The sequence below is a fragment of the Lagenorhynchus albirostris genome, chromosome 12 (assembly GCF_949774975.1).
Source record: "Lagenorhynchus albirostris chromosome 12, mLagAlb1.1, whole genome shotgun sequence".
Classification (NCBI taxonomy): domain Eukaryota; kingdom Metazoa; phylum Chordata; class Mammalia; order Artiodactyla; family Delphinidae; genus Lagenorhynchus; species Lagenorhynchus albirostris.
This window is the reverse complement of record NC_083106.1, coordinates 41,276,107-41,301,527: the sequence shown is the minus strand read 5'-3', so window position 1 is coordinate 41,301,527 and position 25,421 is coordinate 41,276,107. Positions and strand designations below refer to the sequence as shown.

The 25,421-nt window shown below is 39.4% G+C and overlaps 2 protein-coding genes across 4 annotated transcripts in view; one reads left to right on the top strand and one right to left on the bottom strand.

The window, feature by feature from the left end:
• Nucleotides 1-25,421, bottom strand: part of MCM9 (minichromosome maintenance 9 homologous recombination repair factor) — an 82,927-nt gene that overhangs the window by 37,785 nt on the left and 19,721 nt on the right. For both annotated transcript variants that reach the window (XM_060167345.1, XM_060167346.1), the window contains exons 6-7: nucleotides 24,563-24,688; nucleotides 23,000-23,119 (exon numbers count right to left, since the gene is read on the bottom strand). In XM_060167345.1, the coding sequence (XP_060023328.1) occupies nucleotides 23,000-23,119; nucleotides 24,563-24,688 (246 nt within the window). The remainder of the gene's footprint in view (nucleotides 1-22,999; nucleotides 23,120-24,562; nucleotides 24,689-25,421) is intronic.
• ASF1A (anti-silencing function 1A histone chaperone) lies at nucleotides 6,932-20,786 on the top strand. Of its 2 annotated transcripts, none has more exons than XM_060167347.1 (4): nucleotides 6,932-7,401; nucleotides 13,206-13,321; nucleotides 17,586-17,762; nucleotides 19,058-20,783. In XM_060167347.1, the coding sequence occupies exons 1-4, from the start codon at nucleotides 7,293-7,295 to the stop codon at nucleotides 19,268-19,270; spliced, it is 615 nt and encodes a 204-aa protein (XP_060023330.1). In that variant the 5' UTR covers nucleotides 6,932-7,292; the 3' UTR covers nucleotides 19,271-20,783. The 2 variants fall into 2 exon arrangements, with proteins under 2 accessions (XP_060023330.1, XP_060023331.1); XM_060167348.1 differs by lacking the exon at nucleotides 6,932-7,401 and adding an exon at nucleotides 7,463-7,637 and having other exon boundaries at nucleotides 19,058-20,786.

The following is a 25,421-nucleotide window of genomic DNA, read 5'->3' as shown; positions in this document are numbered from 1 at the left end:
ATACTTGCAATGAAGAATACGAAAATATAATTAAGAAAGTAATTCCATTTACAAAGCATCAAAAAGAATAAAATACTTAGGAATGAATTTAACAAAAGAAATATATAAAATTTATACTGTGAAAAGTACAGAACGTTGTTGAAAGAAATTTAAAATGATGTAAATAAAAAACACCCCATATTCAGACTTTTTTTGCTTGTGCTTTTTATCATCTCTCAAAAATACTGCCTAATCAAGGGCCAGAAGATTGATGCCTGTGTTTTCTTCTAAGAGTTTTATACTTTTAGCACCTTACGTTGATGTCTTTGAGCCAGTTTGAATTATTTTTTGCATATGGTGTGAAGTGGGATCCAAATTTATATTTTTGCATGTGGATGTCCAATTTCCCAGCAGTAACTTTTGAAAAGACGATTCTTTCCCTAATGAATTGTCTTGGAACCCTTATCAAAAATGAACTGACCATAAATGTATGGGTTTATTTCTGGACAATCAACTCTGTCCTGTTGGTCTATATCGTTATGCCATTACGACATTGGACTTCATCAAAATTAAAAGCTTTTGTGATGCAAAAGACACCCCCAAGAAAATGAAAAGATAAGCTACACTACAAGAGAAAAATTTTGCAAACCTGGTAAATACAAGTCTCTTATCAGAGACTATATATTCTATATATATTTAGAATATATAAATAACTCACAATCTAACCATAAAAAAGACAAATAACCCAATTTTTTAGATGGCTAAAGGAGCTGAAGAGACATTTCTCTACAGAAGACATACAAATGGCTGATAAGCAAATGGAAAATGCTCAACACCTTTAGCCACCAGGTAAATGTAAATCAAAACCACAGTGAGAACGACTTCTCACAGCACCCAAAGGTATAATCAGAAAGACATAGTAACAAGTGTTGGTGAGGATGTGGAGAAATTGGAAAGCTTATACACTGTTGGTGGGAACGTGAAATGGTGCAGCCACTCTGGAAAACAGTCTAGTAGCTTCTTGTTACCATATGATCCAACAACTTCACTCTTAAGCATATACCCAGAAAAATGAAAACATATGTCCCCCACAAAAATCTGTATACAAATGTTGATAGCAATATATCTGTTATTAAAAAAAAAATCACTGTGTAATCATACCGGGGGTATTTAGAGATAGATTCTTTGCATGCTGGATTCAAGGCCTTAACGGGCACAAATTCTACCAACAAGATCCACCAATTAATTAGCTATCAGTTCATTGTGAAACCTTTCCACTTCCTATCCTTGCTAGTTTTCTACCTTTTCTAAAAAACCCTGCATATAAGGCCTCCAATCTCAGGAAGCTGACTTGCCTACCTTCCGTCAAGCGTGACTCCATCTAACGTCATTTGTCTCTATAGTAACCGACTAAAAAAGCTGCTGCGCTTAGCAGAGGTTTTGTGCAAGCAGTGGTCCAGCCTAGAGATGTTTTAAAGACTTGAGTCCCCTCTCTACTTAGCACTGAATTCTTCCTGGTACTAGGGAAAGGACAGAGCCTCTGACAAACAGGAGAGGTGGAGGGTGAAAGAGAAAAGGACAGAATGTAAAACATGAAAGACAGTGGACTACAAGTAGAGACTGATTTCAAAAGGAAACGAGTTTAGAAGGAGCTTCATTTATAAGAGGACTAAGAACACATGGTTAAAAACTAGATACAAGAAACAGAATATAGGGCTTTCCTGGTGGCGCAGTGGTTGAGAGTCCGCCTGCCGCTGCAGGGGACGCGGGTTCGTGCCCCGGTCCGGGAAGATCCCACATGCCGCGGAGCGGCTGGGCCCGTGAGCCATGGCCGCTGAGCCTGCGCGTCCGGAGCCTGTGCTCCGTAACGGAAGAGGCCACAACAGTGAGAGGCCCGCGTACCGCAAAAAAAAAAAAAAAAAGAAAGAAAGAAACAATATAATTATCAAGCATGTCCATCCATATTCTTCTGGTCAGAAACAATACCATGATATTGACATCAGCAGACTGTCCACAAGAAACATGATTATGGTGCTTCAGAAAGCTGACTAGTATTGACAGTGATCCAAAAGATGTTTAACAGTATAGTCCATCCAAAAGTTGTTTAACAGTATAGTCCAGCTATGGATAAGGGGCCAAACACAGCTTCTCTTCAACAAATTTGTAACCTAATGGTGGGTAGCAATGAACACAAAACAGTGAAACTGTTACAGAGAATGGAGGAGGGGGACACACTTTATGTAACAAACATAAAAACCTTATTAAGAGTGTAATGATGCATTCCAGGATCTATCCTCCCCACCTCCCAATCACTCCTCCCGCAACAGGAGACTTGGCATCTGCAGCCTCAATGGGGAGGCTCCCACAGCTCTGCCTTGGCTGCAGCCTCCTCTCACTCCCAGTATATACCGGAGCAAACCTCATTCATGGAGCTTTGTTCCTCAAGAGTTCATTCATCAAGTCATTACTACAGTGTCTGCCAGCCTGTGGGTTCTTCCAGGAAATTATACCAATTGCTTTTCTGCACCACGTAAAGTCCACTTTAAATATTATCCGACACAGTGGACAGAAAACAGAGAAGCACTAAGTCAGCACTTAAAGGAGCAGGTTTCTGAGCACCAGTGTCCTCATTTGTTATCTGGAGATGATAATATTTTACCTTCCTACCATACCAGTGTGCTTGCTACAAGGCTCAAAAACAGGTTATTTAAAAATTTTTTACAAATAGTAAAGAAAACATCATAGGTATATACATATATGCCATATATCTGTATGTATACCGTATATATATACACACACACAGCCTTTATTGTGATACCATATTTTGCCTCCCATAGAACTTTAACCATTACTGTTAAAGTTGCATCTAACACTTTCTATTCTGTACCATACTGACTTGATTACGTAGTTATCTTTCCTACTGGACCATAAGGTCTTTGAGGATAATGTCCACATACGTTTTTGTCTTTGAATATTCCGCAGAGCTTAGCACAATAATTCACATCATAAATACTCTCTCTCTACATATATAATGAGTTATTATTATTAAAATCATTACTCTAGGAGTTATTCCTTCTAGAAATGTCTGTAAACTGCAGCAAATCTCTACGTTCTACATTCATACAGAAATTTTCATTTAAAACTGTCGTGAAATTTTGACATCCTATAATAAGAATAGGGAGCCCTTTAAACTAACTAAAGATCATATTACAACAAGCCTTACATGAGAATTTTTTTAAGAGATGGGGACGATAACGCAAATGTCTTCTCAAAGAGAATTCAAGACAGTGATAATATAATTACCCCAGGTGAAATTTAGGATTTGAACAAAGGCAAGAGGTCAGCATTTCCATACCTATGATAACTTCTGCAGCAGGTAGGGTCTGAGACTTTGATTTAATTCTTAGTTCTAATACATTTTAATCCAGTATATTTTAATTTATTTATTTTTAATTTTTGGTTGCACTGGGTCTCTGTTGCTGCACCCAGCCTTTTCTCTAGTTGAGGCGAGGGGGGGCTACTCTTTGCTGCGGTGCACTGGCTTCTCATTGCGGTGGCCTGCCTTGTTGCGGAGCACTGGCTCTAGAGTGCAGGCTCAGCAGTTGTGGCACACGGACTTAGTTGTTCCGCGGCATGTGGGATCTTCCCGGACCAGGGCTCGAACCCGTGTCCCTTGTATTGGCAGGTGGATTCTTAACTACTGTGCCACGAGGAAAGTCCCTAATCCAGTATATTTTAACTTAATCCAATTTAATTCTAGTACATTTTAACTCACTCCTTCATCTAGTTTTGTGTGTGACTTCAATTTAACTTCAAGTTTAAGATACTTAGGAGCCCTCTGTAGATGAGCTTTGGAACACAGACGCGAGTTGCATCTGGTCTGCTCAGAATTTAAGGTGTGCACACCCTACAGCAGGCACTTCCTCTGAGGAACAGCTACAGCACCCCACCCCACCCCACCCCACGGCCTGCTGGCATGGCTAAATGGCCCCTTGATAGATGGACAGTACGTGGATTAAACACACTTAGAGTACCAAATAAACTTAATTCTGGGAGGAAAAATTACACCTCCATTAGTTGGCTAGGGCTGCCATAACAAAACACCAGACTGGGTGGCTTAAACAACAGTAATCTATTTTCTCACAGTTCTGGAGGTTAGACATAAAAGATCAGGTGTCAGCAAGGTTGGTTTCATTTGACTTACAAATGGCCGCCTTCTTGCTGTGTCCTCACCTGGTCTTTCTCCTGTGCATGAGTGCCCTTGGTGTCTCTTTTTACGTCCAAATTTCCTCCTTGTATATAGATGCCGGTTAGAATGGATTAGGGCCCAACCTAAAGGACTCACTTTAACTTAACCACCTCTTTAAAGGCCCTGTCACCAAATACAGTCACAGTCTGAGGGACTGAGGGCATAGTAGTGCTTCAACATATGAATTTGGGGGTGGAGGGCACAATTCGGCCCATAACGATAGCTAACTAGGTTCATTTATCTCTGTCCTAGGCATTAATTTAGGCTTTGTTCATTTAAGAGCCAAAGCATCCTTTTTCAGCCATCCTTCCCCCAATCAGTCTGTACAGAGAGAAGTGATTTGGGGATTACATTCCATGTAGACCTCCAAGCATCATGTGGGTCCCCTTGGGTACCTAAGACATGACAGCATTCATGGTGACCCATCTGTTGCAATATCGTTAACTGTTTGAGGGTCACCAAAAAGTTGTTCAGCAACAGATCTTATAGACTGCCTCTGAAACCAGAATAATGCTTTTACAATCTTTACCCCTATGGCATGCCAGTTAATTTAGAGGTATGCGAGGGTACGTCTGAGAATCCCTTTGGCCTTTCCTAGAAAGCACTGTCAGCGGTGAGGAAACTATTGGAGAGCATACCCAAAGGCTCTTTAATACTTCTGAGGGGCAGTAACAAAGAGAGTTAAGATGGCGAAAGGCAATATGAAAGGCCTGGAGCCAATTCTGTGGCTTCCAGTGGACTAATAGGGAGGGTTTTTTCTCCCCTTAAATACTGTTATATACGACATGTTAAACAAAAGATTTCAAAGAAAATAAGCCAAACAAGTAGTATCCAGTAAATCTTCTCATTCTTCATGCTGCATACCACCAGAAGCGAATCTTATGATAAGACGCACCTTATTATGACACACCTATGGTCAGATTCAAAATGCACTTGATTTTACCAAGCTTATAAGGTCATTTTTATAAAGCAAGTGGATTAGAATCTCCTCTTAAGTGTGCCTGCAGTAATCAGGAAACTCCATACACCATTCTCAAGGGAGTCATGTTTTATACTTCAAATGGTTATTTATCTTATATGTCCAGTGTGTCTTACAGCATACAGCAATTTATACTTTATCTGAGGCGGTGTTAGGCCCAGCATTAATAACAGCGAACAGAAAATACAGTTTATCACTCAACGCAATCTGCATCTGTCGCCACAGTATCACTCTTATAGTCTAATGCACACAAGCAACTGGGCTTGAGGCAACCTTTTCTAGTAGGTCATATAGGACTGCTAATCCACTGACGATAAAATGGGATCCCCACTCTAAGTACTTTCCCTAAATGCGGGGAGGCCTGGTATTAGCTGTCCCATATTAATTTTCAAAAGACCATCAGATGAAGAAGTCATCAAAAGTCATCAAAAGCAAACTACTTAGGTATGAACAATGTCCAAAGCATGATAACTGAAAAATTCTCTGCAAAAATTCTCTAAGAGAAAACTTCCAGCATAGAGGATACTTAAGAAATAATTTTCTCTCAAACTTCCAGCATAGATGATACTTAAATAATTTTCTCTCTGAATTTAATTAGCCGTTTAATTGTTTCATTTCAAAATACTTAAGGAAAAAAATGGTTTATGCAGCAGCAGCAAAAAAAAATCCCTTTATACCCCTCTCACTTAGTAAATAGAAACAGTTCAACAACCTTAAAAATGTGTTACAAGCTCTCCCTTTCCCTAAGGAGGTAGTCAAGCAGCATAAATACACTGACACTGAATGGAGAATAATCAAGCAAAGGTTCCTCTGAACTTGTGGTGTCTGCCATAAATTTTTACTTACTAACGGTTTAGGTCATGAATTTTTTGAAAATTGCATGTCTTGGTATGCTTTTGTGGTTTCTCCTCTGCTTTTCCCTTCTCTGTTTTATCTGTTGCCCTTTGGTCTCCTGACACTTCCATTTTCTCCTTTTATGTTCCTGCTGTGCCCACCGCACGGGAGAAACCTGGGCGTAACTGATCCCACCTTTAATCATCTTTTTCTTATTCCAGACTTTCCGGTTGGAATGGGAGGAGGAAGACCCAGGTGCAGCCCAAATATTACCTATTCCACAAAGTGTGGGTGGAAAAGCGTCTCCTTGCCCTTCATTTTGTATCTATTTAACTAACGGCGCTGTCGTGCCCAAACGCATACTGGCCAAGAACTAGATTTCCAAAATGGCTTTGCTCCTTTCGAGCTGGCATCAGTCTATAAAATGCAATTTACTTCCACTGCAACCAACCCTTCCCTGTACCTCAAATACTACCCAATATACAGACAACTGAACCTAACCTAGTGTAGACAGCGAATTCACATCTGCTAGAGAGCCGGCACAGCCGTTGGACTTACGTAAAGAAAGCGTTAAAAGAAAAAAAAAAAAACCAAAAAACCACACTAAGCAAACCCGAGGGGCGGGCTTCGCCGGAGGTCGCGCTCTCCCGCCGCCGTGCGGACGACGAGCAACCCTCCCCGCCGTGGCCACGCCTCCCTCCGCCTAGCCGTGGCCACGCCTCCTCCTCCGACCCCGCCCCACCGAGGCCACGCCCGACGTGAGGCGCGGGAGCCGCCGGGCCGGAGGCGGGGCTTGAGCCGCCCCTCCCACCGCCGCCGCCGGCGGCCTCCGCGCGGGCCTCACAGCCCGTATTCCACTCACTTTGTTCTCCGCCTTTGTCCTAATCCACACCAGCAGGTGGAGCCGCAGTTAAAGTTTCCGAGTCCATTCCGAGAGCGGGAGCCCATCTTGCTCGCCGCGGAGGCCCTCGCTGGAGGAGGAGGGTCAGAGCTCGGGTGCAGCCAATCGTGGACAACGCTGCTAGTTATCAGAGCAGAATGGGCTGTAGTTTAGTGAAATAGGAAAGCTGCAAAACACTGTGGAGTGTTCCCGTGTAAATAAAAAGAGGAAAAAAAAGTTTCTCAAGTCTCCGCTGCACGACGTCGGGCCGGCGCCGGGGCGGGGGTCTGCGCTCTCCCGAGCGGCCACGCGCTGGACTTTATTGTGCCGCAACAAGCCCCCGTTCCCATTGTTTGTGTTTTTTTCAAAATATGGCAAAGGTTCAGGTGAACAATGTAGTGGTGCTGGATAACCCTTCTCCTTTCTACAACCCATTCCAGTTCGAGATCACCTTCGAGTGCATCGAGGACCTGTCTGAAGGTGAGTCGGGCGCCCGCCCGCCGCCGGGCTGTCAGTTGCGGGCTGCAGACGTTGAAAGTTTCCCGGGCCCGGCCTCGCGCGGGCGGCCGGTGCTTAGCGCCGGGCGGGCTGCGGGCTCGGCTCTGCGGAGGGAAACTTGAAGTTGATGGACGACGGCCGGCGAGGCGCGCGCGGCGTTCGGCCGCAGCCCGGGCGCCTGCCGCGGCTCAACTTGCGAGGAACTTGTTCGAGCGGAGGTAGCCATGTTGTCAGCTTTGTCTGGCGGGCGGACGGTTCGCGAGACCCGCACTCGCGCCTGTGGCGCCGGCCGGGGGTCGCGCTGGGCTGGCCCCCGGCCGCCAACGGCCTCCGCGGCCCCCACGGCCCCAGTGAGGAGGTGGGAAGCAGAGGCATATGTGTGTGGTCGCGCCGGCGAGTTCGCAGCGGAGCCATCTTACCGAGAGTAGAGAACTGGGCCACCGACCCCGGCGTCACGACGCCTCCTCTCCGCGGGTGACGAACGCGGCGCCCCGCCTGCCCACCTTCCTGCCCCCGAGCAAGAGGCAGATCCATTTTTAGGGCTTACGCTGGAGTTGCCGTACTCTCCTGGGTGGCCATGCCCGGCCGCCTCGGGGAGGAGAGCGAGGCTGTCCTTGCGCTGATTTCTGGCTCCCTGGACCAACCAGCAGGGGAGGCGGGCGCAGGCTCGGCCCCTCGGCGCCGCGGGCCGGTGCTCCCGGGGGCCGCCGGTGCTCGCGGGCCGGCGCTCCCCGGCCGGCGCCCGGGATGCTCGGGGCGCCTGGGGATGCTGGCGCTCAGGCTTGCCCAGACCAGCGTGGACTCCTCATCCTTAATGACCGAAATCTTCTCTCCTCTCAGGAAGAAAAATATTGCTAAGCTAGGAAGTTACATTTAACCCGAGAACAGAAATAAGTAAAATACTTAAATAATTTCCAGGACTTAATCACTGGCTTCTAAGTAGTCTGAAAGAAGACTTTCTTCAAGAATGTGTTGAAATCTAAATACAGTAACTCCACATCCAAATACCCTGAACATAAAACACTAAAGTGGGCTAGGAAATAAAAGGTAAAGTCCTGATGGCAATGCAAAATTTTTTACTATTTTTTTCTAAGTACGTTTTAAGGTCTTCAAAAAGATAAATATTTAATATATGCAGTAATAAATTTAAAAAGCTAAAATCTGCCAAGGTCTTTGCGATTTTATTAAAACAATCCAGTGCTCCATTTTCAAAATTTGAGGGGGAAAAAGTTTAACTTCATCAATGGTAATTCAACAATTAAATAGGGGACATACTTCTTTGAACTTACAAGTATGTTTAGCAAAATGCACTTTAAATTATATGCTAATCAAGGCATGTAAAGCACTTTCACTTTAAAAATTAGTTCTTAATCTCTGTATAATGTATTTTATGTAGGGTGTTAACTTGTTAACTTTTTAAATTGCAAAAACAATATATGCTCATTGTAATAGACTTTTTAAAAAGTTGTACATACATATATAAAGTTAACAGTCCTCTGTACTCAATACCTTCCCCCATCTCACTCAAAGTAACTATAATTAACACTTTAGTCTGTGCTCTTCCATATAGTTTTACTACATATATAAAGCACAAATGCACATATATAAGTAGGGCACATTTTCAAAGACGATTCATTTATTAAACTAATTCCTAAATAGGCCATTGGTAATAACATTAAAGGGGATTTTTCTTATTACGGTACTTTGAAACTATTTGGTTACTTTCCCATAGTACTACCATAAGCACTTCAGCGACCAGGCCCATTTTCATGCCCTTTAAACTAATTTTCTTTTTATTAACAATTGCATATAAAAATGGGCAAATGCACGAAAAACTATTGAGTCCTTTCCAACTTATACTACAGTGTTTTAGGCATTAGAACTTCTTGAAATTACGGGTATTTCTAAGTGATACCTTCCATTTTAGGAGTCAGTTCTGAACAAGGAAGTTAGATGATTCAGGATGTTGTTACAGGGCTTTGACATTGGATGGTTGAAACCTGCCATTGATGTGTTCTGTTTGTTAACTAGGATCTGTTCAGAACCCAGCTGAATCACATCAAAGTTTTTACTAATGTCAGGAATATACCTACTTCTGCTTGTATACCTCTCTTCCCAGGGCATCTATACTGGGTGTTTATTTAGTATTGTTTAAGAGTTTAAGCTGAGTCATACCAAAGCTGCAAAGGAATCTTTCAAAAAGGTGCCATGCTTACATACTCCACCTAGAGGCTGTGTGGATTAAGGAAATTGAGTTTACTTAGCAAAGGTTTCTTATAGGTCCCATCTTTTATACTGCAGTTCTTTAAAAGAATTTGTTCTTGAAATTGAACTAAAGAATATTCTGAAGAGAAATTTTCACTTTATAATTTTGTCTCAAGTCCCAAGTCAGAGGTTGGCCGCCATTTTCCATACTTTAAGTTGTCAATAGCCCCCAAATGTTTTCACTTTCCTTTAAAAGCTGCCCTGTAGCTTTGCTTCAGAAAAAGCCTTAAGGAGTACTTACTCTTAAGAGAATATACTTGTTTCTACTGTAAGACCTATACAGGGGTAGGACAGCAATCCACAGATTTAAGCAGAGGCTTTCCTGTAAATCTGGGAGATAGGAGACCTTGGATGTGTTTGATCTGATGGTCACCAAGCCTGTACAAGTTTTGATTGACTTTATTTCTCTCTTTGTTATGCCTTGTGGATTGCTGACTCTCTGCTTCTTTACTGAATGGAGCTTTTTCTTTTTTAAGTTGATCAATATCAATAATTATAGCTACTGTCAGTTGAATACTTCTAATGTACCAGAACTGAATGGTGCTTCCTACTTTAAAACCTCAGGCTTGTACTAATTCACAAAGACTACATACTTCCCCCTAGATCACAGGTCTTCCCAAGTAGTGTAATTAGTTTGAAATTCCCTTGGTGACGTCCCTCACTCCTACCACAAATGGAGATAATTTGCAGGCTGGGATTACCATGATTAAATGAAAGTTAACTTTTTAAATAAATGAGTAAACTCCTTCAAGTGATAATCTGTGCAAAGCATCTGACCATATCCCTTCTTGTTTCAAATATAGGAGACAAGGGAATGAAAGCTGGGTTCCAAAAAAAAAAAAAGGACAAAACAACTGATGCTGATTTATAAATAAGTACTGAGCATTTTAAACTCAGTAGCTACAGCAAGCATCCATAAGCATAAAAATTAAGCTACAGGTGTTCCCTGAGTTACAGCCTATACTCCTTAAGGCTAGATTATCTCCTCATGGCCTCTGCCCTCACCCATTCCTTCCCACCTCCCACAATTAAGTTCCTTTATTTCACTATTCATTTGAGAACTAAAAGGAATAATTTATCTTCCTTAGATTTTTGGAAAGAGCCCAGGCTTTGGAGTTGGGTCCAAGTTGGGTCCAGGCTTTGGAGTTTATGTCCAAGCAGAGACATAGCTTGGATTCTGATTCTTCGATTTACTAGCTGTATGAATTTGGGTATGTTACTTAGCCTCTCTGAGTCTTAACTTTCCTATTTGTATAATAGGTATAATTAAATCCATATGATACAAAGCTGTTGAGGTTTTAAACAACAGGTGTGAAGTGGCAAGGCCAATGCCCAGCACATAGTAGGTATTTTATGAAAGTAAGTTTTTAAGTCATAACCATGTTACTATGCCAGACCACAAATGCCAATTTATACCAATTGAGCTAAGAGCACGATACAGAATGGTACAGATACACATGAAATGAACAAAGCATTATGAAAACCTGTATGTGACAATTCCCAGTCTTATCTCTACTCAGCTAGTTTAGTAGCTTCCACACCCCTTTCTTCTTAAAACCGTTTCTCCAACTGACTTTTGGGTTACCTACCTCACTAGCCACTAGTTTTGTGACTTTATTGATCTTATCTCCCCAACCTCTTAACTTTGGAGAGTGCCCAGGCTCACTCCCTAGGGATCCCACCTATTTTCAACTAAATTTTTACCAGACCTATTCATTATCTCCACTTATTCATTATCTCTAGAACTCCTGATTGTTTCCCTCCCCTGCCCCCTGTAAAAATAAGTGGCTCTTGCTGGCTCTATCTTCGGGATTTATCCAGAATATTACTCTTTCTCGCCCCCAGGGCTACATGTGGTCCAAGCCACCATAATTTCTTGCCTCAGCTGAACTAGTCTCCTGTTTTTTCCCTTGCCCTCTTACAGTCTACGCTGAACACAGCAGCCAAAATGATCCTCCTAAAATGAAAGTCAGATCATGTCACTCCTCTACCCAAAACCCTCCAGTGGCTTCCCATGCCACTCAGTGTAAAAGCCTAAAATCTTGATGATGGCCTTCAAGATCTTGCATCATCTGGCCACGCCTCTTGCCCCCAATTTCATGGTTGGCTGTTTTCCCCTTTGCTCATTCTGCTCCTGCGCTGGTGACTTTGCTTTTTCTTGAGCATGTCAAGCATGTGCCTACTGCCTGGACTTTGTACTTGCTGTTCCTTCTGACTAGATATTCATATTGCTTGTTCCCTCTCTTAATCTTCATCAACAAACAGATGATCTCATGAGATGTCAGATGTAGGACCCTGCATCTGGAAATGTGCTAGAAACTGGAGATAAAGTGGTCTAGGTCTGGGAGAGAACCATGACATAATAAAAGAAATATAAACCTAAGGGATCTTTTAGTTCAATAACTTGCAGTTTGTAATACAGTATGAATAAGTATTACCTATACTACACTTCTGTTATCTGTTTAGGGAACAAAAATATCTACAAAGTTACAGAAAAATGACAATACATGGTGGCATTAACTGGATTCTCCACAGGTGGCCCAGAAACACCCTCTGGGATTGCTGGTGTAGACTCTGTGGAGTGAATCCAAGAGGCAGGCCACACAGTGCCAAACACCCTAACGGGACCAGGAGGTCTCAGAGAATTTGTAGAGTGGTCTTTCTCCCCCTACTAAAGAGGAGGCCTCTTCCAAAGAACAATCATTTGACTCATCTCTGGGTTCTTCTCACAGAGCACACTGTAAAGGGTGCTCAATAAAGTCTGAATTACACGGAACGTCTTAGGTTGCACTTTATTCTGTCTTGTTACTCGTGCCTGTTCCCACTGTAAATATTCTGATGTATCAAGTGGTATAAGGATCCTTGGTTTTCCTCTTCCCAGTGTAAAGAATGTATGCCATGAAGGGGTGCCATGAGGGAAAAACCCCGCTGTGGGCCCTTAACAGTTGATGAGTTGAAGCCCTAAGGGGCTTCTGATCCACAAGAGCAGTTTGCAAGTAATGATTTTTCCACTTTGGAGCTCTTTGATGATTTGGATCTGTGCAACATAGCATGGGGGAGCCCTTCAAAAGTGTGCTTAGCAGGTTGTTAAAAGATGACATACGGAAAAGGGGGGGGAGGGATTCCTTAGCCAAATCAGTTTGGGAAACACTGGATTAATGGTACTGGTGTTCCTTACTGAAGGATTTTTCAGACCCCTTGCTCTGCCAGTGTGCTTTATGAATCCTCAAGAGAAGGTTGTAGTATTTCCCAAGTTTTTGGCCATGTTGTTTTGTTTGTGAGGAGCCCTGCCCAGGGACCAGTATTTCACAAAACAGCATTTTGAGAAACTCTGCTATGAAATGTAAGAATTTCACACCCAAAATTTATAAGGAGCACTTCAGTGCCTTTCTGGGTTTTCTGCTATGAAAAGCCAATTTTAGCAGCCAATAAATGGTGTAAGTGGACATTCAAAGGGTCTTTGATGTCATCTCATAATGTAATTAATGAATATGAAATAATGTTTTGGTTTTTAACCCTAGACCTGGAATGGAAAATTATCTATGTGGGCTCTGCAGAAAGTGAAGAATACGATCAAGTTTTAGACTCTGTTTTAGTGGGCCCTGTTCCTGCAGGAAGGCATATGTTTGTATTTCAGGTAAGATTATTCTTGGTAAACATGTATGCCAAATACATTTCTAAATGGTCCTTAACCCTTTCCTTTTGGGTTAAATCACTCTGGTTCTGCTGCATTCACTTTTTGTCTGCTTCTATCATGTTTTAAGAAGTCTCTGTGTCATGAAGGAATGCCACTTCCTGGTTTTGTGTGCTGAGAGATGTTACTGTGATGTTTATACTTCAGGGTTTGCACAGCATACAGTAAACCTTATACTCTGTCAGGACCACGTGGTGGTTAATTTTGGGCTCTTCCTGTGAATAGTCCCTTAGTATGAGACCTTCAGGGTGGCTGTCCAGCAGCCCCAAACAGGGATTCAAAATGCTTACTACTAACTGGGGATAGTTAGTAATATGCATTTTCAGATTATAGTTTCAGCCACTAGGAATGATGATGATATAACAAAACAACTTTATTTCAGCATAATCAATAACTCAGCTAGGTTATCAGGTATGTTAGAAGATAGAGATCTACGAGATCTTGGGTCACTGGAACTAAATGAAGTCCAGTGGTCTACCAAAGCATCTACTCTACAGTACTTATAGAGGATTACAGTTACAAATCCACAACTCTATTTATCATTTGTGAGGAGAAATTCTGCTAACATAATTATGTTCTCAGATACCACTGACAGTATTTAGGTCTGTGCCAAGTCTTCAGACATTGTCTTCTGCATTCAAAAATATTACTTCTTTTAATCCATGTCAAATTGTTGTATAAAACTATTCAGTCACTTCTCAATTATCCATGTTTATTAGAGGGAGATATTTATAATAATCCAAAGAGTAACTAGCCATTGCTTTTTAAAAAACTATTATTCTTAATTTTGTTACAAGTATTTCTACCCAACAGAGTCTCATTAGTTAAGTAGAACCCACTGAAAATCTAACTTTTCTCTCCCTGACCTCTCACTTCGCTCACTTCACAGATGGGACCAATTTAAATAAATACTGTTGGTCAAATAATCCCACCAGATATGAGCTAAGAATCTCTCAGACATATGGTATCTCTAGAGCTGCTACTGCTCCCTCCCCTCTCCTAAATATAGAATTCAGAATTTTGTTCTCCTAGCCCTAGTGCTTTTTATTAAATAAAAAGCAACAAATACTATATTTTAAATAAACAGTTAAGAAAAGCTTAAATATATTGACTAAAGGCTCAAATATATTAAAAGTGCTGTGAAGCTGAGTTGTGTGACTGTGTGGGGATGCACTGCAGTTGTAGACCTGGTTCAGATCCCACTCTGCTGCTTATTAGCCACTTGTGACTTCAGACAGGCTCCCAGCCTCCCCTAGTCACTCCAGTCATCCCTAAAACGTGGATACTAGCCTACCTCATAAGAACGTTACGAGGATTAAATGAGGAATAAAGCAGTTTAGTATAATCACTGACAGACAGTGCCTATTTCTATAATTGGAACTAAGCTTTTATTCTCTTAGCTTCTTGAAATTGTTATACAGAGAAGCAGTATTTGCTCTGACCCACAAGCCTGGAGAACCTCTACTTCACAGATGATAATTTATGATACAAGAAACTTGATTTGAGAGGTAGTAATATACCTTTCTATGCTGCTAAAACAAAACAAAAAACAGAACTTGCAAATAAATGCCATGTTTTTGAAACAGACTTTTAAAAATCTTTTCTATGTGTTTATGTTGGTTAAGAATACTCCTTAGCTTTTGGCTTTAAGTATCATAGGAAAAAAATTACTCAAAACTATTTCCCTCTAGTGATTTTTACCTTGGCATCCTGTGTACATGTTGCCAAAAGTACAAAGCAAGTACAGTGTGATTTAGATCATATGTTCAGCCTGTGCATTTTTTAGGATTCACCATTATCAGCAGAAAGGAACTAAAACAGTTTTTATGTTTTAAACAAACTACCATAGCATTCCCCTGGTCTGCCAGGATTTTGCCTCAGAATAAGGCTAGCAGGAAGGTGCCCGGACGTCTGCCTAGTATTGCCTGTTGGAGTCAAAGATCTCTGCTGATCACTTCTCCATCCTAAATGATCTGAGAGGCCTGCAGGCTTCTCTCCTTGAATTTGCTCAAGCTGAATCCTTTAGCAAACAACTGTTAAAACACAAACATGCCTAGAACCAATTTGCTGAGGGGATGGGAAGCAATAGAGGGGAAAGTTCCCATATTACTGAACTACCTCTATTTCCCATCTCCACCCAAAGGCAAACGGCATATTCTGAGGACAGGCCCTCTGTCCCCATTCTGGTATCTCTCCAAGAGAGATCATAAACCACGTCAGGGCAGGAACTGAGTTACGAATGAATTTCAAAATACTAAGTATATACTGTGTGCCTAGAGCTATGCTGGACTCGAGATCACAAAGATGAGCTGGATGGGATGCCTGCCCAAGATAAAGCATAGAATCGCAGAGAAGACTGAAGGGGAAACATATTTAGATCATTGGACATACATTAATAGAGAATTTGTGGGCTTCCCTGGTGGCGCAGTGGTTGAGTCCGCCTGCCAATGCAGGGGACACGGATTCGTGCCCCGGTCCGGGAAGATCCCACATGCCGCGGAGCGGCTGGGCCCGTGAGCCATGGCTGCTGAGCCTGCGTGTGCGGAGCCTGTGCTCCGCAACGGGAGAGGCCACAGCAGTGAGAGGCCCGCGTACCGCAAAAAAAAAAAAAAAAAAAGAGAATTTGTGTTGAATAATATGAGTGCATAAAGAGTGCTATTAATTACACCTTTGAGTTAGAAAGGGTTTCACTAAAAAGGATACATTTGATGCAAGCTTCAAAGATGAATTTTTCAGAATGTTAGGGAAGGAGTATATGCAAGGCACAGAGGCATGAAAGCTTATTATTACATTTTAAAGAACCTACATTTCTAGACCAAGAGATGTGGAGTTAAAGGGGTTGTGATGTTGGGTGGAGACCAGTTGTGAAGGGCCTTATAAATGAAGTTAAAAACTGAGATCCTTATCTCAGAAATGAGGGTAATCATCTGAGGTTTTAAAGGGATGGGAAATGGATCTGTGCTTAGATAGCGAATGCTGGCCTCAGTGCAAATAGGCTACTGCTGGGGCAGACCAGTAGGGAAGTTTTAGCAATATTCCAGATAAGAGATAAAGACTTGAATTCTGCTGTCAGAGATGGGAAACATTGAAACTGCCTAGATGGAGGAGGTAGGGAAGCTGAGGGTGACAGATTTTTAGTCTGGGTAACTAGGTGAGTGTTTTATGCCTTTTTGTGTCACCTACATGTGGTAGGTATACTGTAATTATGAGTCTTCTATGATAATGGCCTGATTGAGAACACTAGTCAGAAGTGTTCCCAAGCTAAGACATTGGCTGAAGTGTTCACCGAGGCCCAGGGATGGTCCTTAGTGTTGTAGCAAGAGTAAGCCAATCTGCTGGGACTTCATGCACTTTACCACTCAGAATAGCTGCTTCAGGTCATGCTCAATGCCTCACCATCACTGCCTGTCCCCAGTCTGTGATTCCTTCCAACCAGTGTCCTCACTGTCTTCCACACGGCTGTGGACAGGGCGCTAGCCTTCACTCATGTTCTCAGCCACCTCTAGCTCACTTGCCCCACCTTCTGCGTTCCTCAAGGTTCAGCTTACAGCACTTTGATTCAAAACAAGATCATTGATTACATGATCAATCTCAAACAATCTTTACCTTCATTGAATTTCCATATGTGGGACTATTTGTATTTTTTGAAAATCTGCTATATAACTATTTCCATTCCATTTTCAGTTTTATATTAATTTACTATTAGAATATCTGTGAAGGGTGGATGAGTGGATATGAGAATATGTGTCCTGGGAAACTGGATAACAAACATTTGCTGCCAAAAGGCTATATGGAGATAACTGAATATTTACTAATTTAGGTCTGAAAATTATGACTGGGAAAGGTTGGAATTAGTAAGACTATTGATTTGCTTACTATATTTTATAAAAGGTTCTATTATTGAATATTGCATAATCCCTCATGAACAACCACACACTGTAGCCAGAATTTTATTTTTCTCTAGACGTAGTGATGCTTTCAGGTGCCCAGGTACTTAGGTATACTGTGGAGAAACACGTGAATTATATTTTCTAGCTATAAGTCAGTTTCAAAAAAAAAAAGTGAGCATTTGCCTTCCCAGTATGATTTCCATATTTTAGTTGCTGCACCCTTAACCAAAGGTGCTCAGTGTAACCAAAACTCCAGTTTTGCTTATGGTTAACAACCTTTTGTGATGTGTGTTTCTTTTCTTTTTAAATTATTCTAGGCTGATGCACCTAATCCGGGACTCATTCCAGATGCAGATGCAGTAGGTGTAACAGTTGTGCTAATTACATGCACCTATCGAGGTCAAGAATTTATTAGAGTTGGTTATTATGTAAATAATGAATATACTGAGACAGAATTAAGGGAAAATCCGCCAGTAAAACCAGACTTTTCTAAGGTAATGCTCTGATTTTTCCTTTTTCATTAATTTTACTATACAACTTTTTTAAGCAATTGCCATTTCATGGTACACTATGAAAATGGCTTTGAGACAAAATAAATTTGAGGTCCTTGTGCCAACTGAGCAAACTAATCTTTGTTCCATTACCATGGATGACCTCAAACCCTACCTCCAGATTAGTCATTAGTAATTACTGTTGGTTCGGCACCTTGAGAGTCTCTGATGATTTAGAAAATTGAAAGTGCCTCCTATAAGAAACAGGTCTCTAGTAATGGCTCCCTGTGTGGCATTCCCCATACGTCATGATTCTATCCATTTCAGTCTTTAGACATTCAAATTCATGTTTGTTTTACTGATTATTCAATAATATTTTTGTCTGTAACTCTTCCCAAAATTGTGGGGGGAAGTTTTGTGTTTGTTTTTCATAGGAACGTTGTTATCTCAAAAATCCTATACGCCTTGCTTTATGTGCTGTTCTCAGAGGTTAAACTAAAGGTCTTAAATATTATCTGGTGGTGAAAACAGCGTAGCTTCTGAGTGAGAAGCTGAAAATCTGTGATTCGGTATTCTCAAAAATACTAAGTACTTTATGATTTTCCATTGGGAGCTGTAATAGTTTAGTAACTGGTGATTTTTGTGAGATTGAACATAACACCCTATCTGCCAGACCATGCAAGAAAAATTACATGGGAGTAGAATGGAATGTTCTCCTTTCTGATAATAAGGCTGGAAGGTTTTTTATTCTGATGTGGAACGTTCCATTTCAAATTTATTAGTTACCTGTATGAATCCTCGTATAGCAAAAAGAGAAGAAACTAGAATATTGTTTCTAAGAATGAGCCATAATAATTAAAAGATAGGAAACTATTAATAATGAGAGGTCATATGTGGGAATATTTTTCATTTTCCTTGAAAATATTAGTGAAGAAACACCACATTAATCTAGAAAGCATGTTAATTTGTTAAATAAAGCATCCTCTGAAGCGTTCAAGAGATTCTCTCCCCTTTAGGAAACAAGTACAGAGTTAGAATATTTTGTTGGATAGTAAAAGAGCTGGATAATTCCCTCAGGTTCTCCACATCTTGCTTCCATTAGACTAAAATAATTTCTTTGCTTCGGCCCTATTTCTCGTTTATGTTATGTTTAATGTGCTTTACTTGACTTACACTTTTGTATATGAATTAGCCCTTAAGGAGTACTAATATAAAGAACCATTCTATTAAGGTCTATTTGTGTATGGTAATCTAACTTTCTTAGTGTTTACCATTTATATATTTCCTTCTTCCTCTAGCTTCAAAGGAACATTTTGGCATCCAATCCCAGAGTCACAAGATTCCACATTAATTGGGAAGATAACACAGAAAAACTGGAAGATGCAGAGAGCAGTAATCCAAATCTACAATCACTTCTTTCAACAGATGCATTACCTTCAGCATCAAAGGGATGGTCCACATCAGAAAACTCACTAAATGTCATGTTAGAATCCCACATGGACTGCATGTGACCACCTGCCATCCCTATAGTACAAATTAAGCTATAAAAACACACAGAACTATTTCCCTGAAATTCCGTAAGTCCATAGTCAAGATACAATGTGAAGAATTTGTTTAAAAAACATCCTGTAGAAAGTTTATAAGAAAACCAGTATTTGAGCAAATTGTGGAATATAAATACAACTATTTTTAAGTAATTTTTTCCTCTAATGTGTTATTTTATTTGTTCTGAAACTAATCTGATTAAAACATATATATTATTTTCTTTTCCTCTATATGTAATTAAAGCACTTATAAAGAAAAGTGAATCATTAGACCAGGTTGTAAAGATGTCTTAGCCTCTTGGACAATAATCTTTGGACCACTATTTTACTAATCTTTGAAAGAACAAAGTTAACTTCAACTAAAATGTGTCTTCCTGTGATAACACATAGTTTGGTTTGATTTAAGGGGCAAGTTTTCATTCTTTTTACGGCATGCCCTTAAAGAAGGGATTTGAAGTCAACTGTATGCTACCAAGAACTCTAGGATCTGATTTTCCAGGCCACCTTGAAGCCTCTTAACGGCTACTGTTCAGTTCATATAATGTTAGCCAGCATTCAGTTTGGTTTCTAAGACAACAAATGTGGTTAATTGTTTATAAGGTCCTCTGGCTATGATTTTTGTTTTTATAACAGTTCAGGACATCAGAACACTCCTTGAATCATACATCATTACTACCCAGTGAATTCAGCAGGTCAAGAGCAGATACAAACTCCCTAAGTTTAAGAGCAGGAGAGTATAATGACTTCGTTCCGTTCGTTAGATTTATAATACTATGAACTTAACTCTTTAAAACTGTTTTGCTAGGTCATCTGTTGTTGGCAGCATTTATATAAAAGCAGTGGATTTGGAAAGATATATTTAGCTTTATCATAATAGATAAGTTACTATTTTGGAACTATATATATTTTCACATGTAGTACTCTTCTCCATATCCCCTGACACTCATGCACAATAAGATTAGGCGTATTTGTGGTGGACATACTTTAGATAGCTTTTCCAGGTAAGTTTTTTAAAAGCAGTCTTGGAAAGGAATGCATTAACTAAATGGGCCAAAAAGTTCTTTTTCACTGATGAGAGCTAGGTCCTTCCTCAAAAAGTTTCTTATGCTCCAGTAAATTAAATGTAGAATATTCTCATTACTCTTGCTGCTAAGCAAGACATTAGCCATATAATGCAGAGTTATGCAGTGCCTTCATATCTCAAACTTTTATACTGCACTTTTTAAAGCTTATTTTGAGGAAGGGAAAGGGGCATTTGTCTGCATATGGATTCTCAGTTGTATATATTTCCTGTCATTCTAAAAAGTGACTTTGTGAAGCAAAATTTTGCTAAATGTTAAACTTTGAAATTTAATATACCAGATAATTAAAATACTGTCCACTAACTAGTTCATAGACTTTAAAAGTAAAATACATCCGGCTGTTAAAACCATATGAAGAAAATTTCATTTTTGTCTAATTGCAATTAAAAGAAAATGTTAAAATATTAAAATGAAAATAAAAGTAATACTTTCCAACCAAGAGCTCAGTGATTAATATAACAAGAACACAATATGTGCTTGTCAGGAATAAAGCATATATAAGCCAAATTTCCAAATCAATTCACTGCTGAGTTTTTATTCTGATTAATTATGATTGGTTTGTACTGACATCAAAGGGTTAGGTTTTTATATCAATTTGTAAACCAACAGCCAATTTTCACAAAAGTTTGAGACTTAAAAACTATTATCTCTTATTTAAAATTTTTATGGTTCTATAAGATAATTTTAAAAATTAAAATATTTAGTATTCAGACATTAGGAACTAAGAAGCTGTAATGCACAGGTTGTTTTTTATTTTTCCTGTTTAGCTAGATGCTGCCTGAATTATAGCTAGAAAGTTTAGAACTGTTTTTTCCCTTTCTGATCACAGTAAATAGCTGTGTCCTCAGAAGATAAACATGAACAAATTAGTTATTGCCACAAAAGAGATAGGCGCGTAGGCTGGAGGGAATGAGGATATCATTTGAGCTGAGAAAACAAGCAGAAGTCTGAGAAACGTGCATGCATTCGTTCATTTATAACCTTATACAACCGTAGGCTTCCATGTGGTCTTACCCTCAGGTTTGGGGTTTCTAGTTTTACCAAGAAAGCCTGTGGCAGCAGTTTTCAAAACTTTTTATGTAATCCATGGTAAAAAAAAAATTAAGTATGACCTGATAACACAAATATGTATTTATATTAACAATTTTCATGAAAATGTGCCCTTAATTGTGCACCTTTACTGTGTGCACTAGTATATTCTAGTATCTTTTATTTTGAAAGTGCTGGTTTTGACCCACTGAAATAACTTTATGACCCTCTAATGGGTTGTGATACAGTTTAAAGAAAGGCTAGTCTGGCCCTTTGGGTAGACAAGAAGTAGCAATAACTTTTCTACAGTTCTAAAATTTATATTCCCTCTACCTGTCATTTCTTTCATATTCGGATTATGAATTTGGCAATAAGAAAAAGAAGGAAAAGGGCTAATACAGTGAATTCATCAGCCATTCACTTTAAAACTGTCCAAATACTCTGAAGTTACTAATAGTCCACAAATTGGACTCATTTCTTGACACTCCATATAATTAACTTAGGAAACATTCCACATTGTTACTCGGGAAACACCTTTATTTGTTTGTTGTTAATATCATTTAATACAGAACTCTAGAACACTGGGTCATAACAATTTTAAAATGCACATGAAGTGTTCTTCATATACGCTTGCCTCTAGTATCCTAAAGCTTGTCTACGCCTCTCAATCCATAAATCCCTTCTTATCAGTGCTTAATGTACTGTTTAGTTATATTTCAAAACCTAAGAGTCCATTAAAATGGGGCTCTTGTTACATAGGACCATTAATGGAGCATTTGCTGTTTTATGATAAGTTTTCGACTATAAGCTTCTCATAAGAAATCTGAGCACAAGCCACGGACAGTAGGCATCCCTAACAAGTAACAAATAACATTTTTAAAATGTGTGAAACCAAAGGCCTATTATAGGAGAATAGGAGAAATATTTCCCCAATCAAAACAGTGTAAAAATTCAAAAAGGCATCAAAACATGTTTTTTAAAATAATTTTTTCCTGAAGTCACTTTATAATCAAATCTTGACATATCAGCAAAGGCTTTAAATATACTTGTTGAAGAATCATTACAATGTATGAATGAAGCTACACGTTGCAATGATGAAAGTACGCTTTCCACATACTAAGACAAAATTTCTACCTAAGAATTTTCAGTAGGAATTACTGTTGCCCGTGAGATCCATGAGCATGAAAATGTCTTAAGCTTTATGCCAGCTATGTACTTTTATGAAGTGAGATTTTTCCCCCTATTAATTTCAGCACTGTTTGCTGGGTCTTCACAGAATAACAGATACTGCATAAACATGTTTGAAAGTAATCAGAGAATGAGAAAATTGAATAGGATCATTCAAAACTTAAGATACAAAAAGATATATAGAATAAGCTTTTGGAAAATAACTTTAAGTGAAGGTGGAGGTTTTAAAATATTTTCTTGGAGCTACAAAAGTAATGCTACATATTTACTTAGGTTTTTGGCAGTAACTCAAAAATCTTGAAATGTATCCTGTTATAGGTACTTTTTCACAAGAGAGCAACCATTGTGTTAGCTTCTGCAGTAACATTAAATTAATTGAAATTGTCACATAAAATACCTGCACTAGTAGATCCAATTCCTGTGGTGAGCACAGACCTTGGTGTAATTTTTGCTGCATATTTGAGGAATTGAGATTTCCCTGTGCCAGGATCCCCAACCAATAAAAGATGAGATTCACCTAGAAAAATATAAATAATGTAGTTTTAAATTTCTATGAAAAGACTCGTAAGTGTAATTAATCAAAAAGAAAATGGTCCACTTGGGATGCCCACACAATTTATATTTTATATGGTGCTTTTGCTTAAGGTCATTCAAGGAGGGATTTAACCAGAATATCTTAGAAAAGTTGACTTTCAAAGTAAATAACAATCTTTTAATTGATTTCTGAATACCATTTAAAATCTAAATTTTTTAACAGATTTTTGTGCTATTTCCAGATGTTTAAGACTTTAACATTTAAAAAATTTTTGGCTTATAAAGTTTCTGATTTTATTTAATCTATTTTAAGTATCAAAATACTGTGATTAAATCTTTCCATCCCACCATATAAGTATTTTATTCTATTTTTATAAGTATTTTTAAGTGTCTGGGACTTCATAAGTGCTTTATAAATACCAAATCACTTATGATTCTAACAGTTAAGTGAAAACCTTTTCATTCTATGAAAATTTTAGTAGTTTAATGAAATATCTATCTTAAAGTACTCTTATTTTTCAAACATAACATAGATGAACATATGAGCATCCTGCAGCATATGTTATCTCACTGATCAAGCAAATTTATTCAGTAATATTCAAGTATTTTCTGAAGACATTAATAGGTAAATACTACATAAGCTCAACATTTAGCAGAAGGCCTTGCAAACAGTAGGTAATCAAAACATACAATACACATAAACCTTATTATACTTACTATTCTATACTGTACAGTATGGTTTTTGAGTCCCTACTAACAGTCTGATTTACAATAATGTCCTTTTAGTCTTTCGGTTAAGCCTTTGGTTATGACCCTCATATTGCCTATATGAGGGCCATAATAAACCTAGTTTATGCCAGAGTCAGGTCAGTTAAGTGTGTTAACCACAAAAGAGCTTTCTGCCATTTGGATGTAATTACACACTTAGAGTAATTTTTGCTGGAATGCATGACCTATGGCAGCACCTCTTGGCAGATGGCACGTTTGCTACCCACCAGCAGAAGGGGAATCAGCAGGCAGATGACTGAGAGCAGCAGTCTGAGACAAACACACTGACAGTCACAGATGGAGAGACACTGACTTGGAGACATTAAAAAGCACTATTTCTTATCTTTTCCTCTTGGAGAGAGACTGGGGATCCAATGAAAAACAGACAGTAAAAGAAATGTAAAGGTTTTATTTTGTGGCACCCTGATAGTCTGGAACAAAAATATATACTCATTGAAAGTCTTTGGAAAGACTGGTATTCTACACAGTAGTTCCTGATGCTGGACTGAATATTACATAGTGAACAACTGTCAGTTTTAAAAGATTACATTTGGAAAATAAAGCTCAACAAGCAATTTTTATTCAGGAAAGAAAAATTCTAGCTTCTCTTCTTACTCTGTGTGTTAATATTTCTCAAAAATTTTAAATGGGTACTAACCTCTGACCCGTGTTCCTGTAGCATCGGTCCTTTGAATCCCACCAGCCAGCACCAGGGCCACAGCAAGCTTTACTAGGTACATTCCAAAAACTTGAGGGCACAAGCTAGCCAATATTTCATTCCTTCCTGGGAAAGGCAGAAAGATGAGTTAGCAATAATTTTCAAGAAATCCTAGCTGAAATTTCCCTTTCTATCCTATCTTCTTAGAAACACTCTATGCTCTAAAATGATCAAGGGTACCATTTCCAAATGACTAAAAGGAGTGAATAACTTTGTTTTGGTCCTAAAAGTCCTCTTCTTCTTATAATGCCATGAGATGAAAATTCTTTTTATTCCTGGGTGCTCCCTGTTTGTTTCTATAAATTTAGCGTACTTTACAAGGGACAGAAAGAAATCTCTTTTCTCCCTCATTGGACCAACATTATCCCTTAAAAATAATACCAGCTGCACTTCTTGTGCAATAATTTCAGTAAAATTACTCCACTGCCTAAATAAAAGGAAGGTGTTCCATCTCAGAAACAATGAGACAGATTGTAGAAGCCTGTAATCTTTAAATACAAAAGGTACTTGGAGCTCATGGAGCTTCTCCAGAGGTATAAGAGAGGTAAAATCAACCCATCCTGCAAGTCAATTCAGCATTTGCTCTGAGCAGTTTGGTAAATTGTCTTATCTAGACTAAGCATCAATGTATCAGGATATTTAGAAGATCATTATAAACGACAACTCTAGCAATCCAAGCTGGAGGTCTCAGGATTCTTCTGATAACATGCTTTACATAAGCGATTACCACGGTTTTAGGTTCTGTTTTCAGAAATATCAAACACCAAATCTGAGATCTGCCTATGCCATCAATGAATAA